Source organism: Daucus carota, chromosome 2 (assembly GCF_001625215.2).
Source record: "Daucus carota subsp. sativus chromosome 2, DH1 v3.0, whole genome shotgun sequence".
In the NCBI taxonomy this organism is placed as follows: domain Eukaryota; kingdom Viridiplantae; phylum Streptophyta; class Magnoliopsida; order Apiales; family Apiaceae; genus Daucus; species Daucus carota.
The window spans coordinates 38083519-38102112 of NC_030382.2; the positions used below are offsets into that span (position 1 = coordinate 38083519).

General features: G+C 34.8%; 4 protein-coding genes across 11 annotated transcripts; all 4 read right to left on the reverse strand.

Annotated features, from left to right (window-relative positions):
- Positions 1-2211: 2211 nt before the first annotated feature.
- On the reverse strand, positions 2212-2853 carry LOC108208387 (RING-H2 finger protein ATL57). The gene has a single exon (XM_017378919.2). The coding sequence runs from the start codon at positions 2851-2853 to the stop codon at positions 2212-2214; it is 642 nt and encodes a 213-aa protein (XP_017234408.2).
- Positions 2854-7694: 4841 nt separating this feature from the next.
- Positions 7695-11265, reverse strand: LOC108208372 (uncharacterized). Of its 8 annotated transcripts, none has more exons than XR_010288874.1 (7): positions 10362-11265; positions 10244-10282; positions 9944-10042; positions 9154-9284; positions 8750-8908; positions 8450-8620; positions 7695-8021 (listed from the first exon to the last, which is right to left on the reverse strand). XR_010288874.1 is itself a non-coding variant. In XM_064087380.1 (4 exons), exons 1-4 carry the CDS (start codon positions 10272-10274, stop codon positions 8864-8866), a joined length of 333 nt encoding a protein of 110 aa, XP_063943450.1. In that variant the 5' UTR covers positions 10275-11265; the 3' UTR covers positions 8631-8863. The 8 variants fall into 8 exon arrangements, 1 of the variants encoding a protein (XP_063943450.1); XR_010288872.1 differs by having other exon boundaries at positions 9944-10069; XR_010288873.1 differs by having other exon boundaries at positions 10244-11265.
- Positions 11266-12575: 1310 nt separating this feature from the next.
- On the reverse strand, positions 12576-13625 carry LOC108208264 (uncharacterized). The gene has a single exon (XM_017378783.2). The coding sequence runs from the start codon at positions 13428-13430 to the stop codon at positions 12840-12842; it is 591 nt and encodes a 196-aa protein (XP_017234272.1). The 5' UTR covers positions 13431-13625; the 3' UTR covers positions 12576-12839.
- Positions 13626-14542: 917 nt separating this feature from the next.
- On the reverse strand, positions 14543-18351 carry LOC108206600 (serine carboxypeptidase-like 51). The gene is made up of 13 exons (XM_017376953.2): positions 17945-18351; positions 17706-17800; positions 17370-17477; positions 17038-17278; positions 16915-16958; positions 16774-16841; positions 16569-16674; positions 16271-16470; positions 16102-16171; positions 15954-16004; positions 15703-15755; positions 15451-15583; positions 14543-14819 (listed from the first exon to the last, which is right to left on the reverse strand). The coding sequence occupies exons 1-13, from the start codon at positions 18072-18074 to the stop codon at positions 14760-14762; spliced, it is 1359 nt and encodes a 452-aa protein (XP_017232442.1). The 5' UTR covers positions 18075-18351; the 3' UTR covers positions 14543-14759.
- Between the last annotated feature and the right edge of the window lie 243 nt (positions 18352-18594).

Below are 18594 nucleotides of genomic sequence, written 5' to 3' on the forward strand. Positions count from 1 at the left end.
CAATAACGAGCTAATTGAGTGAAATACCGCTTTGAGCATAGAGTATGTGTAGATGCATGATAAAAGGTAACCTCCCTTATAGTTCCCTCTATGGTCATTCAGGTACACGAAAATTGACAATTATGTATATTGATGATTTATATCAAACATTATCATTATCACACATAAGAACAATTTGAATGATGTATTAACAAACTGATGAGCGAACATAACATGTACTGATTGAGTGTGAGGACATATTGACGAGCGAAGTTTTTATAAAGACCTACTTCTCCTGTCATCTCTTAAACTATTAGCATACACACATATGGAAAACCTGACATGTGATTATAAGCATGAATTGACGGCATCTTGAACCAAAAATCACATTCAGATTTGATGCATATTCAAAGGCTATATAGAGCATATACACAAGCATACTTATGAGATATGCCAAAGATATTGGTTTTATTCCATTTAGGTGGTTGAGTGACACATACTCCATCCATATAGCTAGGAACCCTGCAAATTCAGTCCAACCTTCATAAAGATTAACCACTCAAACCTGTAACGACGGAAACCTCTCGTTTTCTGCCATTGGGAACCTATTATATCTTATAGTCGTGAACCTCATTCCATACACAAACACAATCATTTACTCTCACAGTAACTCGACGACAGACCAATTCTTCAGACACGTACCTCCCTACGCTTTCACGAAACTCCAGCATCATCGTACACATGTTATAACGTAAATCTATCAACAACATATTTTTTAGTTTAATTCAAAAATAAATTAACACGTTCAAATATAACGAGATCCACTATTAAAACTAATACAATATAATTCTTTTGTTAAAATTAAAAAAGTATATACATAATACATTACTTAATTATAACACACTGTTTAATAATTGAATAATAATGAATAAGGGTATAAAAGGAGATTAAACACAATTTTGTGAATTTTATAAACATCTGTGAAAACTAAAGCCTAATAACACAAAGTTATAAATATAGAGAAAATGTAAGTTTTGAATAGTTTCAAATATAGAATAATATTAGTTTTTAATAACATAATTTAAGTATTAGATATATATAATTGTTTTTTTGAAATTTTAATTTTAATATTCTCATAGTTCACATCTTCACTTAAGTTCTTATCAACACATGTAACTTCAATCAAATAAGATATACCATACAATTATAAATTATATTGTGTTGGATATATGTGATGATATCAGCATTTAACATCAGAAGATGAAGATTAGAGTTTGTTGTGGAATCAGTATATGACAGACACAAACTATATCAGAATTTATTGTTAGAAAATATTTTTCAGAGTTTGTCAAAACTGATTTTGGGCAGCTGATTGATTCTAATCAAAGAAATATATTCTGCAGAGATATGTCGGTTACAGGACTCTGATAATTAGTAGCTATCAGTTATAGCATCTGCACTGTAATGCTTAATCGATGTAAATTATATCTATAATTGATAGGGTAGATGTGCGGTATATAAGCACATATTAGACTTACACTATATGTGTTAATTTACATAGTTATTATTCGTGCAAGATAGCAACTTTTAAGGATATTTGTTTATCCTTTCAGAGAGTAGTTGTTGTCCAATGTGTATAATTTTTATCAGTCAATGTAAAAATTTATTTGATTCAATTGTGTTTTGATTTTTGAATTGATTGTCATCACTGTATTCAACCTCCTTCTACAGTGGATCATTGTATTTTAAGCACTTCAAGATTTTTTAAGTTTTATAATGAAATTATTTTTGCTTTTTTTTTCCCACCTCTCTAGAAGTTATATATATTCTACAAGTCGTTGGTTGTTCGTTTTTATTATAGCTTCCGAGCGAATAACATATTCTAATATTTCTATCGACCTTCATTTGATTTGACTTTAAATTTTAGTATCCGTGTGATCATTTATTCATATATAGTAGCATATAACTCGTGCTAATGCACTGGTGACTCATAATTTGATCGTTCATATTTTAAATGTAATTAAAATACAACCCGATTATATTGAGTGAATATTTAAATATTTTAATTTAACTAATAATAAGAGGGACACGGGAAGGGAATAACCTTATAAACCAAACCTTCATTCCCATACAAAACATATATCAACACAAACACACATCTGTATATATCAACATCCTCTTGCATCTTCCCTCTGATATAAGTATCTCCGTTAGTATGTACATGTATCGCAACTAAAAGCTGTTACTCCTCTGCAACGCGACACATGTGCTTAAGCTGGACAAGCTACGTGTCCTCCTAAAATTCACCACCCCCTCCATCCTCCACGTGTCCCTCTCATCCACCGTCCATCTCCTCTCCACCTCTTCGATGACGTCCATCTTCGTCGACCTACAAAGCGGACACGTCACGTTCCCCGACAGCCACGTGTCAATACACCCCGGATGGAACACATGCTTGCAACACGGGATCATTTTCACCTTCTCTCCCTCCTCAAACTCGCCGAGACAAATCGCACAGTCAATCTGCTGCGACGCGGGTCCACAGTACGACACGATGGGCAACGATCGGACGGCTGAGGACACCGCCCCGCTTTTCGAGTGGCTTAAACGCGATGAACCCGGAGATGAAGCAGTTATGGTCGGAGCACGGCGGAAACGGCGGCGAGGGAGGGGCGGAGGCTCGTCGGAGAACCGCCGGATGTACACAGAGAAGAAGCCCAAGAAGAAAAGAGCCGTCAAAAGAACAACAACAGTGAGCGTCATAGAAGAGTTGAACGGCGATGCCACAGACTCACTCTCGTCTCTCCCAGTTGTCGAGTTCGTGAGAGTTTCGTTCTCATCTCTCTGTAGCAGCTTTCTGTGGGCGATGGACATGATTGTGTGTGGGAGATTGTGTGTATCCACATGCATAGGTTAAGTTATAGTATAAGTGTGTGATGATATTGATGGGGTGGGAGATGGGGTGGTAGGAGTTGGAATGTTGGATTGTGTTAAGTAGTTATGGTATGAAATTGAAAGGAGTCAAGGTGGTACCATGAAAGAAAGGTTGTAGTGACAAAGGTGAGACTTAAGTGGGACCTTCGGTCTTAAATCGTTTTGTCTCTATGCTGATATGTTACATCAATTTATTTTTCTTCTGAGATATACATGTGTTTAGATTATTTGATACTCTCTCTGTCCATCGAATTGTATACCGTTTTCTTTTTGAGACGTCCTATCAATTGTATACATATCAAAAATAGTAAATTTTTATAATATAAAAACTTAACTACACCCACTATAATCTTCCACTCCATCCACTTTATACCTTAAATATTAGTAGGTCCCATCATTTTACTCACACTACACTCATTTTACCCATCACAAATATTAATCGGTCTCACCAATTCACCCACTTTTCTTACTTTTCATCATTAAATTACACTTTTTTTAACCTCCGTGCCGCTCCCCATACGTATACTACTTACCCGGACGGAGGGAATAGTAGTTTTGACCTGATAATTGATGTGGTAAGTTTTAATCGGAGTTGTTGCGTAAATAAGAGACTCAATCGAATTAAAACTCACTCATGTTATTTTGTACAAAATTTTGTCCTTTTCTTATCATTTTCTTTGCCAATTCTTTCTTTCTTTTTTTTTTTGCTAAAATACTTTGCCAATTTTTTATATTTCAAAACTTGCGCTGTTTCCCCACTTTTCTTCCCCGTTACATTATTTTTATTCTGCTATCTACTTTATGTATTAAAAATTAATAAATCACTCTTCTTAGTCCATTTTTCTTTCATTTTCTCACTACTTATAGTATTTATTAACTCCGATACATCAATACCGCATGTCATGGCCTTAAATGTTGGGCTCGGATGATATTAATGTTCTTAGTAAAATTGCATGCAGTGTTCCTCGAAACATCTTAAATATTTTATTTAAAGGTCGGGTTTGGGATAATGACATTGATGTTCTTAAAATTGCATGCAGTGTTAATTGGAATTTCAAAAAATTGTCGTTCCATAAAACAGGATATAAAATATTATTTTTATAATATACTCTTTCCATTTTGTTTAGCCGCTTTGATTTTTTGCACGCATTTTGAGATGCAATATAAACGTATTTTTACATATTATTTTTCAAAGTTTCTTTTTCTAAATAAAAATATAGATGTTAAACTTTTATTCTGAAAAAAAAATTAAAAAATAAAAATAATCTGTAGAAGTATGTTTTGTGTACACCTCAAATTATGTGCACAGAGTCAAAGCGACTAACATTTAGGAACAGAGGGAGTAAATTTTTTACATAATTATTCAAATATTATAAGTTACTTCTAACTTTTTGGAGATGATGTAAAAACTTTCTAAATATTATAAGCTTGTTGGAGATACTCTTATAAGTCTTAACTCACTTCTAATTTTTACTTATTTTTTTAATTTTAAATAAGAAATCTTATTTTAATTTTACCTAGCCCGTTAACTTAAACTTTCATATGAATGTACGCGTCCATTACATGTTGTAAGATATTTTCCTAACTAAGTTTGGAAGAAAGTTTTTCATAGTTTACAAAATACCCTGTTGAGAAATTTTTACCCGTATATTATGTATTACCCGAATACTCAAATACTACTATAAAATAAAAATATTTCTAACACAATTTAATTATCATGTGTACGAACATGATCTGGGTATTTACATCAAGCTTAACTATATTTCTGGCCATTTATGGTTAAAATTTACCGAGTCGTATTATTCAGCTGAGGCTCAAGAAGCTGAGTATGTCTTTAATCATGCGAGAGTGTCTTTAATCATGCAAGAGTCGCAAATTTTGTAGGTCAGTGGAAACTTTATACTCCCTCCATCTCAATTAGATGAGTTCGGTGATTTCGGCCACGCATTTTAAAGTCCCTCCATCCCAAATTAGATGAGTTCATTGACTTCGGGCACACACTTTAAAGTCCATTGACCGTATAGGTACATTACTTATTTTTAAAATATTATTTTTACAAATAAAAATACAAATATGAAATTTTCGTATACAAAAGAAATTTTTTAAAAATAAAATTCAGAGTTAGTCGGTCAATGCGCCTTAAGTTACGTGCCCAAAATCAACTAGCTCATCTTATTTGGGATGGAGGGAGTAGTTACATTATTGTTGGAACTTTCACAGTTTCACGTACTTTTAAGGTCTTGCTACATGTAATTCAATAAAGTCTCGTATTTTTTGTATATAATTATCTCTATTCCCAGCTTCCGCCGAATGGAACTTAATTAAGGGTTTGTCTAGTGTGTAACATTGAAATTGGAAGGTTTTGATTGGTGTGTTTGTTGTAAATGCAGAGAGTCCATCATTATTAGAGAAGGTAAGCCAATCAAAACTCTCCAAAATTATGGATTTTAGTCCAAAATTATGGATTTTAGTGCCTAGTATGTAGGGCTGTTAACGAAACGAATATTTAATGAAATATTCGGTATTCGAATTCGTTTAACATTATTCGTATTCGTTTGTTAGCAAATACAAATACGAATTCAAATCTTAAAAAATATTCGGTTTGTTAACGAATACAAATTCGAATAGATAAATATTCGTATTCGCTATTCGCTTAATTATTCGGAAATTAAATTATATATATATATATATATATTATTTTATATTATATAGAAAAATATTATATTTTTATTTAATAAGATTATGTACAGGTAAAGGGAGCTCTTCTAGTTATAGCCACAGACCGACAAATCAGAAACAAAATGTCACACCTTCTGGTTTATCCAGGTTTGTTCAATCAGTAATTTGAATTTTTTTATATTATTTGAGTTGGATGACTGTAGTCTGTATTATTAGTACTTTTTATAGTTTGCTTGAATTGGTGAAGTATGGGAGTTTATAACTTTTGTCACGTGTCAGCAGTTTAGTTATTTTTTTCATTTTCTTTTAAATGAGTGCCTTAAACGAATATGAATAGTTCGTGAACTTAACCGAATACGAATACGAATACAAATAACTATTCGGATAATAAACGAATACAAATCCGAATATGTATATTTAAACCGAATACAAATACAAAAACTATAGTATTCGTTTCGAATTCGTTTCGTTAACACCCCTACTAGTATGTGTCATGGCACACACTAGTAAAACCGCTTAATTAATTGGGATTCTTACTTCTTAGTGAGAACGGTTCTTAATAAAGCAGAACTAAAGTGCACCACGTTGTATGTAATATCCATTAGCATTTTCGTTTATACTTGTTCCACTCCAATATTCGGATCTGTTTGGTTTATACCTCCATCCATGGAAAAAATGGTGTTTCAACTCATTAATAACGACTTAAATTTTCATCAAGAGTTTTTTTTTTAATTTTTAACTACGACATTTTAATGCCTTTTATAGTTTTATAAGTCTCGGAAATTCTTACAAAGACCAGAAGGATTTCACAATGCTCCAAAAGGCTACCACTGCAAACCAACAAAACACCATGGCAAGGAACCTGCACAGTCTCGGCCAAAAACTGAGCTAGCTTCCTCTTGTTCTTACTGGGGAAAAAACATGGATCTTCATCTTGATCCTTAGCAGCCAGAAACATATTCCGAGTCTGAGACCTGAAATGAACTCCCCTAGGATTGGCAACCCTCGGTGTTTTGGCCAATCTTGGGGGCGAACCGTCTATAACTTCCCCTTCCCCATGTCCCTCAGCAAATAATAATCCAGATTGCCAAATGTTTTCTCAGTTTCCACAAATTCCTTCAGACTAGGGAATTATGCCCGCGCTTCGCGTGCGGAGACCCTGAAAAATAACATAAATTTGATTACTATTAGAAAAAGAAGTATATCAGAATAATTCGGAAATAAAAAGAGAGAAATATATTAGCTTCATTATTCTCATATTTTTCAAAGGATCATAATGCAATAGAATGTATGAAAAAGAAAATAAAATAATAAAAAAAGATCTTCGAAAAAGTAAAGTAATAATTACTCTCTCCGTCCCTTTTTAGTTGTCACATTTCTATTTTTATTGGTCGAATTGACTAATTTTTTACCAAAGATTATAAACCACTCTTTTACCATTTTAAAAAACTAAAAATTACATCTTAAAATAGATCAAAAGTTATTTCCGATGATTTTTTTTATTTCTTCACTTGGTAAAATAATAATAAATGTCAGTCAAATTTTGGTCAATTTGACCGGCACAAACTGAAAAGTGACAACTAAAAAGGGACGGAGAGAATATTGTTAAGTTTTGGTCATTAACATAAGTATTGATTTTCATATTATTCCTACTTTTAGTTGAAAAAAGCTGTCATAAATTTTTGAATAATAAGATAAAATTATTTACAAATAAGGGTGATATTTATTAGTATTATGGAAAATGCTAGTTGCCTTAAAATATTGTCTCAAATGAGGTGTCAAAATCTGATTGTTAATATTTACTCCAATAATACCGAGACTTCTTGTATATACATCAATCACCTCATCAGAATTTTCCACTTGAATGCCACATATTGTTTGATAAAAAAATTTGAGATACATAGCATTATTTTATTTGATCGAATATTTTTCAATAAAAAATGTCCACTCCCGTGGACCTTTAGAAAATAAGACAAACAGAGGAAGTTTAGGGTCAATATTAAGCACTCACAAAATTTTATAACTGTTGCTTAAAATAACGTTTGTACACCTGGTAAATTGACATATGATAAGATTGGTATTTGTCTAGATGTAATCTTTTTTCAATTTTTTATTCATTTCATTTGATATTTTCTATCAAAAAGATCGTGTCCCAGAGAAATTCTGCAAACCAAAAAACTTGCAGAAACTTGCAGAGTGCAATAAGCTGATAAACATGAGTTGCAAGTCTCTGTGCCTTCTCAACCCATATAAGTAGTGAATATAGAAATACATAAAGGCTAATGTAGAGCTTAATTTTGTACAATGTGATGCAGTATTTGATTCAAAACAATTCATAACAACTGTCCACTGAAAAGAGTTCGTTCCCATTACCGTTTCCTATTTCCAGCAACCATCAGTCCGCCCCCAAAAAAGTGTCAAATGTCTGGCTGCAAAAATTGTGGCTTCACTATGTAAGTTCTGCTAATTAAATCCTGTAAAATGAGGTTCACGCTGCAATCTGAACAAAATCTACATAATTAGTTAAAATCTTTTCACTCAAGGTGAACTTATGATAACACAAAAATTGACCACAAAAAAATGTTGTTCCTCAGAAAGTAGTGATCATATTAAACTTAGCATGGACTTTTTATACAAATAGAGGCAACGGGATATATAAAGTAGATGGATATAATACACGTCGAAGGCTCATAGATTCCTAACACTATCATTAGTGAAGCTGTATAGTTTAGCATGTTAGGTAAATAATTATTTCAGGTATACATATTTCAAAACATATATTTAAATATAAAGTTATCAAGAACCAAATCAAAGCATATATCCTCTTATTATACATGTTGAAGTTATTTAGACTTACCCGACAGATAGACGCTTCTTAGGATCGCCAGTGGAATATCCTTTGAAATAAAAATAACGACTAAAAATATAAACAACACCAAGAACTGAGGAGATGTCAGGGTGCTTAATAACTCCCAACGTCATGAATGTCAAGAACAAAGGCATCCACTCCAGGGAGTTCTGGTGACCTCTTTGCACCATTTAACACAGTCAATGACCCGATGAGAAACTTTGAAAGTTTAGAACATTCATTTTGAGAACAATACAATATATACTTTGCAAACATAAAAATGTTGACCAGGATCAAGCCTGAACTTACAGTGTTGCAAGGATCGAGCCTGAACCAATGTCTAGATAAGAGACTGAGTACACATATACTTCCATGAGATAGAAACTCCAGCATAACAACCTTGTTAATTCTCGCTGCTAAATCTTACAGATTTATAGAATCAAGCTCCAAATCTGCCAAGCACATGAGCTGGAATACAAATTTCAATCATGAGAGCACAGATGCATGAGTCATATGTACGGTAAATTATAAAAGCTATAAATATTTATTTATAGTCATGTATACCAGTGCTGCTTTTCTATTAATAAATTTCTTTTAACAAAAATATACACTTGTAATTGCAAGTCAATGTTTATAATCTTTGGATAAAACTCGACTCGGTAATAGAAAATATCTTCTGAGAATAAATAATGTTAATACAATGAGATATCAACCTGATATCCATACATGTAAGCAGCACCAACACAGGCACCCTCTTGGAGCAAGATCTCTGCAACCTGAACAGCTCCCCGCACCGCACTCCAGTGTAATACTGTTTGTCCAGTATGATCTGCAGCATTCACATCTACCCTATGCTGCCAGAAGAAATTAATGATAGCAAAACGTTCAAGCACAATAGTATACAAAATTAGAACAATTTCAATCCAATCCCGTGTACCAGATTAATAAACCATGTTGTCTTTTAAGTTACATATATCAGAAGTTGAAAATTTTACAACTACAATACTAAAAAAAAAAAAAAACACAAATAAATGAGGGTATCATTATGATTACTTGTGTGGAAAATGGTTATAGCTCGGTTTGTAATTGAAAGGTGCCCTGTATCAAACAGAATATTCCTAAACTTCAAAATTTATAAATAATTCTGAGAATCCATCCTAAAATCCTAAACAAACTAATTTCTTATCATAACAAAAAATGAATAGCTACTAAGGATATTCACTTTATTCTGTCTGCAGGAAAGGTGCTCCCACAACACCATTGATCATTATTGCTATAACCAAGCTAGTTGCAGAGGTTCTGGAGAAGAATAATCTACCAACTCTAATTTTTACAGTTTTTTTGCGGTGGTGTTGAGATTGGTCAAGCTATATCAAAAGACACACGCATACCTCTGGTTTCATTCGATAATTATGATTATCACTCAAAAAGTACTAAAAAGGTGACTTCAATACACTCTCACATGTAGTCCTTAATAAACCAAAAGATCATTGTATTCCATACCGCTATTTATTGAAGCTTGTGACCGAGCATCCTGCGGTTGTTGATCAGTTTTTTGTCTTTGAATTCTCTCTGTCCTATTGCTAAGAAACTGATGTAGAGCTGTACCAGGAGCTTTAGGTAAGTGATCTGATAGTGAATAAATAACACAGAAGATAAATGATGTAGGTTTAGCCAATTAGAAACCACATTAGATTGACATGATAGTCCAACATCGTTTACAGGCCATGGAAAACTTTTACACGGTAAGAAAAGGAGATGCTGCATAGTTAGATATTTTTCAGAAAACCATGTAGAACTAACCCGACTCACTTGAACCCGGGTTATCATCCATCTTAGAACCTGCATATCAACTTACATATTTAAAATCATAGAAAATCTTAAAGAAACGCTCAAAATAAGGCTTAAAACGATTGCAGACTTATCACTTCAAGTTGCAGCACAGGAATGTCGTCAGCCTCTTCCTTCCATGGTTTAAGTGGTAAAGGTGCCTTGTATCTTAATGCAGCTCAACGGAGTTACAAATGCAAAAAATAAGGTTCAACAGCTTAGAATGTTAGGCTCAATTGAGAGCTTAAAACAGGAAAACAACATCTTCGCACAGCAAAAAAACACAAAAATAGCATATCACGTCTCAGGTACTACAAATGACAAAAAAATCTTCCATCATAAAACAAAGATTGACAATTCACCGATGTCTGATAAAATTGAATGCCATTAACCTGAGACTGTAATCTGTTTGATTTATGACTTGATTATTTTCAGGGAGATTCGCTGAAAAATTAAACCATACACTTCAGTTTATGATGAATAAGAGAGTTCGTGTGTCTACCATGATACCAAATATAAAAAATGCGTAATCATGAGCCGAGAGAGCATCTTCACTGCGTATGAGATGCAAATCAAACACGACGAAGAATGAACATACATTATAAAGATTCTCACCTGCCGGGTTCCTAATTGCTTGGGGCTGAGATATGTAACCATGGTTATCTCGATTAATATGTCCATTCAGAGCAGCAGCAAAAAAAACTGTTGATGTCACTATGTTAGACTAAACATTGACATATTAGTGAATCATCAAAACCCTTGATATCGAGAACATTTGTTCTGCATGTTCTAAGCCCTCTGCTGCAAAAAGGCATCGAGAGCATTGCGGAGGACACGACGTTTTGTACTTGACAAAACGAAACGGAGGAAAATATGAAAAACTTTCATTCAATATATAAGAACAGCACTCAACTGATTACGTTATCTAACCTCACTGCGTATTAATCTCCATGGTTTCTGATACTCGCTTTCGGTCTGCGGACAAAGTTTTCGAAGACACTGTCACAATAAATAAACACAACCATTATAAATCTGTTGCGTTACATAAAACATGGCATATATATCTTTATGAAGGAGTGTAATAAGTTTGGAATAGCAGCAATACATGCCTTGTGCCAAATTGTGTTCATGTTTTCGACGGGGGCTGTCACCCATTGTCATGTTATATAAGTGAAATCCTCTAGAATTCAAGCTGAATACTTTAATTGTGAGCATTGGAATGAATCTATCATGTGAAGAAACCTGTGAAGAACAATCTATCATGAATAACCATTAGCCAGAGGAAAAGCATTGCGGCATAAAAGCATTCTGTTAAAACATTGTGATATTGTATTATGCCCAGCACTCGTGCAATCATCAACACTAAGGGGGTTGCTGCAGGTGTATGTAAACAGAAAATGAAAGATGCAAAATAAAAACTTTTATGAGAATACTACTCTATGTGTATGCAAACATTGTGATTTTTTTGTATTATGCCCATCACTCCTGCAATCATCAACACTAAGTGACTAAGGGGGTTGCTGCAGGTGTATGCAGGCTTTGTTTTGACGCGATGATAATTAGAAAAACATTTTCAAGACATCAAACTAACTAATCCAATTAGATATTAAGACTATACACAACACACACAAAGCTATCATCAAAATTGAAAAGTTCCGAAACGAAAAGCAAAGGGGAAAAAAAAATTACCTGAAACCTGCACATGTGGTAATCATCAGCAAAAGCAGCACGCAAAGACTGCAAAGGCCTCCTAGTGAGATTCCTGGCGAGAACAGAACACTCAAACTAAACAAAGCCTTAAACCTATCAGGCTGAATCCGACAAAACCACCAAGCTATGAAAGACCCCAATCATGACCCACTGAAAACAGCTTGCCAATCTTTAAATGATCCAACAGAGCGACCAAATCACCGACTACGTGATGCAGTGTGTAGCTGGAGGGCGAAGGCGGCGCGTAAGGAAAAGGTATGAGAATGGCGAGGATGATCGGAGGAGGAGGATGGCCAGAAATTAAAGCATTGAGGTGTTATGATTTCGAAATTTGAAAGACATAGCGACTAACCATATTTACAGCACTGCAGGAGAATAATCAAATGATCGGATTTTGCACTGATTGCGCGCGAGGAAGGCAACTCCGGAGTATCTGTCATAAATACTGAGGTCCCATATGAGCTATCAAATCCGGTTATGTTAATGTAAACGGGTCATGCCCGTGAGCTGATTAACACTGAAAATGGGTAAAATATGGGTAACTCGTGGGTAAAGAGCTAAATGGGCATTGCGCTCATTAAGAAGATATAGATTTTCCATTCCATATCTCGCCATATATACTTCAAATAATATTTAGTACTGATTTTAATCCTACAGAAATTGCCTCGAAGCATGACATCAAAAATCAAAGCCACAGATAATATAATCACGAAATATATAGCAAGTCGAATCCAAATAAGAAAACAAAATAGCATACCACCAACAGAAATTACCCTACCCCTACTCTGCGAAATTAGGTAACAAATTCAAAGAACCTAACAAAGATACACATAAAAAGTTCAAAATGCACATATCAAAACTAGGGTTTAGAAGGTCCAGAAGCATATTGAACATAATTAGTAACCGCCTTCGCCCCCTCCGCCACCGCATGCTTCCCCAGCTCCCCCGGCAGCACCAGCTTCACGGCGCCTTGAATCTCCCTCGACGACAACGTCATCTTCTTCGTGTACTTCGTAAGCCTCGCCGCCTCATCAGCCAATCTCTCGAACATATCCGTCATCAAATTGTTGACTATTGTCATAGCTTTCGAAGATATACCTATATCTGGATGCACTTGCTTCAGAACCTTGTAAACATACCTCTTATACCCTTCTACGCTCCTCTTCCGCTTCTTGGTGGCCCCTTGCGCGCTGTCCTTTTTGGTCTTTTTGGCCGTGTCTTGAGTAGGGATGGTCTTGGTGGCTTTCTTTGGTGTTGGGGTGGGAGTTGTGACATCTTGGATTTCTATGTCTTTGGGACCATTTTTGTTGTTTTCAGTTTGGGGGGTTTCTTGTTGTGGCTTGGGCTTGGTTTGGATGACTGAGACTTGAACTGTTTCTTGGATGACTTTGGTGGTGGTCTTGACGACGGCTCCCACGGCTTTTTTCTTGGGAGATTTCTTTGGAGCCATTTTTGAGTGTTGGTTTTTGAAACTAAATTTGTGGGAAATGGATGGAGGTTGGGGGGGTGTATATAAGGGAGGTGAAGAAGGGCGTTTTTACCGATGTGCAGGGTAAGTGTTGATGAGTCTCGGTGAGCAGCAGCCACGTAGAGGGGACAGGTGGCGATTTATGTGCTACGTGGGGTAAAACTGCATGGGGCAGGGGTGCTAAAGCACAAGGTACCTGTAGTTATTTCTTGATAAATTTATCCATTCGAATTTGAAGTCCATTATCAGTTTTTATTTTTGGAGGCCCAATTTCAGCATTTGGCAATCAGATATAGAGGCCTGCTTTGAACTATTTTCGGGCGTACCCTGAAAAATGTTGTTTTATAATAAAACTGATCGACGACAGATGATTAACGATTATAATAAAAAAACTAAAAAAAATGAGATAATAATATTATTTTTGTGATGTGGCATGAATTAATCCGATCAAAGAATATATTTTTTCTGAGATGTCACAAGTAAATTCGGCTCCCATCCAATAACATGTTTTTTCTGAGGTGTCACAAGTGTAAGGAAGGAACCGGTCGGTTCTTTCTTTTAACAGAAAATCTTGAGTTTGAGTTCTTTTAGAATATTCTCCCTCCGTCCGATTATAGTAGTCACATTTCTATTTTTGTTGGTCAAATTGACTTATTTTTTATCAAAGATTATAAGTCACTCTTTCATCATTTTAAAAAACTAAAAATTACATCTTAAAGTAGATTGAAAATTATTTCCGTTAATATATTTTTCTTATTTTTTCAATTGATAAAATATTAGTAAATTTCAGTCAAATTTTGATCAATTTGACCAGCACAATACCAAATGTGACAACTAAAATGGGACGGAGAGAGTACTTCAGCCAGGAAGAAGGACAGGGAGTTCTGTTAAGGGGTAGAATTTTAGACAAGTTTGTGAGAAAATCGGTCGCAACATAAACTTAACAAAAAATTTGAAGCCCCTTCCTCTCACCTGTTCTCTACCATTTTTTTTAGAGAAACTGGAAAAAGAATAAGTTGTTGTGTAGTTTTCACTTTTCAACATCACTACAAAGGTAAATAATTCGTGAAATACCTACAAAGGACCCAATAAAATGGGGGGAAAAAATATGTAGTGGGGTATTTTATTACGACAAAACAATGAAACATCCGGAACTGTTTGGCCTGACTCATCAGTGATTTGGCCGATGAACTCACTCGTGTGATCTGAAATGTGTATAAATCTTTTTAAACGGGTTGCGTATACAAGTGTTGTTACGTGTAAATATTTAATCATGTGATGGTGGGGAGTACTCTGTTCTTCATTCTTCTCCTACTGCTTGAGCATGTTACCCACCATGTTGAGCGCAATACAGGGCTGATCTACGGGTACCTGCCCACCACCACACACACATATGTCAGCTTACATTATACAAATTCTTCATGCATCTATTTATTGCACACGTTTCTTTTCCCACACGCCAATTTTTCTGTTCAACTCCTCACATTTTTTACCACACACTCTTCTGTTCAATTCCCCTCCCATATTCTCGGGCATCAAATTCATCAAGTCATCACTCATCACCAATGTCATATTTTTACGCTGGTCCGAGGCGAAAACTGATTTTGACTAAGATCATGTATATCTTTTGAGTTGAGAAACACGCTTCCGCATTCTTAATTGAGTAAAAAAAAAACATTTTGGCCTGACTTTAAAATTTTACGCATGTTAAAAAATTCGGATAATGGTTCTTTATATTTTCTAAGTGGTCAAATAGTATAGGACAGAGAGTTCGGTGTATATTTTAAGACTCTTATAAAATATAGTTTTAAATTTATTTTTTCTGATTTAGAAACAAATTTTTTATAAAAATAATTTATAGGCTACGTTTTATAAAAGTCTTAGAATACGTGTCAGGTTATGTAAAAAAACGATATACAAGGGGGAAAATATACATTTAATAATTCAGAATAATTGTTTATGGTAAACATATAAACATATGGAGTTTTGGAGTTTGACTTACAAAGTGGCCAGCCTTGAGAATCCAGTAGAAGTGTAAATTTTTGTAAGACTTGGTGAATCCCTTGGTAATTTGCTCATTGTCACAGTACATTGGAGTTCTTTTCATGCTCAAGAAAGTTTTTATGCCTTCCCACCTGCAAGTCCAGGGCAATCAAGGATAAATGATTTTGTGTGTATGCATGACTTCACTTGTGTCTTTGTTAGATATGTTGTGGTGCAGAATGTGAATATTAGAGAGATGGGTGCATCTTACTTTAGCTTTTCAACCCATGCTTCAGTTCCTTTTGTTGAACAAATTACATCAACCTACAATATCCAACCAAACTATATCATTACCACAAGTCCACAACTTGTGGGCAAAGACAAAGACCTCACTTTTTACATAACTCTCTAGTCAACTCTATTTTCATTTTGCACCACATGCTCTTCACAATTGAGGACAAAATTTAAACTTCTTTTTCAAAGGTAGGGAATGGTAGGAGAAATGGAGAATGGTATTCTTACTTGTCCATTGTAAACTGTCACATTCACTCCTTTGGCCAAAAGCTCATCAACCTGTATGCAATTTTTAGAAAAACTGATTGCCTTTCTGGGATGTTTTCTTGATGAATAGGAAAAACTCAGGGAGTTAGAATTTTTGACATCTGGGTACCTCATTGATCCTTGGTCTCATAAAGTCCCCTGCAAGAGCATCGAAAACGGAATTTGACTGCCCTCCCCATCTGCAAAACAGAGGGGGTGATTTCTTTTGGTAAGCAGGAATCCCTTTGTATACTTGCAGAAAGAATATATACAGTTTTGCAGTAGGAGAAAAAACTTACTGCACATCTTTCGGAATTATCTTGAGTTTTTTCCTAAGAACAACATTCATTAAAGTGTTTAGATCACCATCACCCCCTGGCACAGCTCTTAAAGGACCGAGATATCTTGAGTATCGCTTCAACGTGATTTTCTGAGCTAGCTCAGAGGCTGTTGCAGACACGGGATCCATTCCAGAATCCAAGAGGAAATTATAGAAATCCTAGATATGCAACCAAGTCAATGAATTCCATAGAACAGCTAATGTATAGTGTACTAGACGAGCTTAGTATTATGAATTGAAGAGGAAATTAGTTGTACCACAGAATTACTGTAAGTTTCAATAACAGTCTCAAGTTCACTCCATGTATTAGTTGCAGCTTCAAATTGTCCTTTCTCGATCTGCTGTTTGATTTTCTGAGTAAGACTGTTTCATCACATAACACATAGTTTACTCTGTTATCATGGACACAAATGCACATACTAAGCCGAAATCAATTAAGTTCAACAAGGTAATGATTTTCACCTGTTTGACTTAACTACACCTTCACTGTCAAGCCTTGAAACATCTTTAAGAAGAGGAGCCCATGAAAACTGCATTATAAATCGACAGTGAGATATCAATGGAATAAAATTAACCACCGACAATTCAAGAAAATGCACTAACCACAAAGTCTTCTGGTGATATCCAACTATCTCCCAAAGCAACTCCTACAAATTAAATCTGAATTACGCACATATTTTTTAACACAAAATGTTGTAAATATCCTTACATTTGGATTCAAATTACCTCCAAGTTTGGCTTTCAGCTTTCCGGCTTCAATAGCCTTCAGAGCTGATAATCCAAGGGTAACTGCATATTTTCCTCCATAAGACTCCGCTACTATATACAAAGGGCTCTTCTGAAGCACTTTGTCTTGATTGAAAACTGAAATCAACAATGTAGTCAAATCCGTGGCAGCCTCTACATCGGTTTTCACAAACAAACCATCATCCTCCACAAAACTGTATCCAGTCCCAACTGGATTATCCTACATTTTTTCAAATTGAATAAAACAAAATTTAAGCATATGACTCACACCAATATCATGAAACTCATGTAAAATCAATAGCATCACACACCACAAACAAGAGGTCAGCCTTTTGCAACCATGTCGAATTTCTCGGCTTGAGAAAAGTATCCAACGGCCCAACCTCCTCAAAATTCCCAATCCCAACTCCTGAGGCTCCCTATTCACACACACACATGCACAAAAACTTCAAATTTGCATATAAAACAATTGCAAACATGATTCTACACAAGAAATCAATTTCACTATCAAAAAACCTTAATACTCTAAAACATGATCAAAATCCAAACAGAATTCATCATCAGAGAAAACTCGAAAAATTCGAAAACATAGTCTCTTGACATGAACATTCTTGGGTCTAACCAAATTATGAAAGATAATTACTTACAGGTCCACCCTGCAACCACAGAATCACTGGCCATGGGTTGTTTGGATCTTGAGTCCTCAGTGGACTTTTGTAATACCACCAGAACATGTGAGCTTCTGTTTTTCACACATTGATCATCACAGTATCAATACACAAAAACCAACAATTGCATCAAAATTCTCAAAACCACATTAATGAAAAATAATAAATCACATAAATACACATAAAAAAAAAAAAATTGTGTGCATGTGCATTCTTACTAGGTCTGACTTCAACATATCCCCACTGTTCTGATCCATCTGGGGTTTTTCTGGCAGCCAAGGCTCCATTATTGATAAATGAAACAAGAAACAGAGCAGAATAAAACAGAACAATATGGGATTTTCCCATTTTCCACTGTCAAAATTAAATTTTCAGACAAAAATATAGTTACAAACGTATGTATAGAAGTTATGGGACTTGCTTAGTCCATACTTTAACCTTTTTCTGTTCGAGTGTTTAACAGAATAACAGATGTATGGCGGTGCACACAAAGGAGTGTGTATATAAATATTTGATTTGTTGATGATTTTTCGTTTAATATCTCGATTTGCACGTCATTAGAAAGTTGTAACTCATCGAAAGAACACTAATTTTGGAAACTTGCATATTCGATTCTGATGGGAACAGATCACCCACATAAAGGCCAGCCCATTATATAATGGCTTGATTTTTGGAAGAATCCGCAATAATGCGGCAAGATAGCAAAAGATCCAAAATGGGTAGAAAATGTGATGTGTAAATAATTATCTTACAATATTATTGCCAACTATGCTAATATTGTCATGTAATCATTTTTTTTTTTTTTTGCCAACAGAGGAATGAACATTCATTAAATCAAATCATTTTTGAGTACAAGAATAATTTCTGG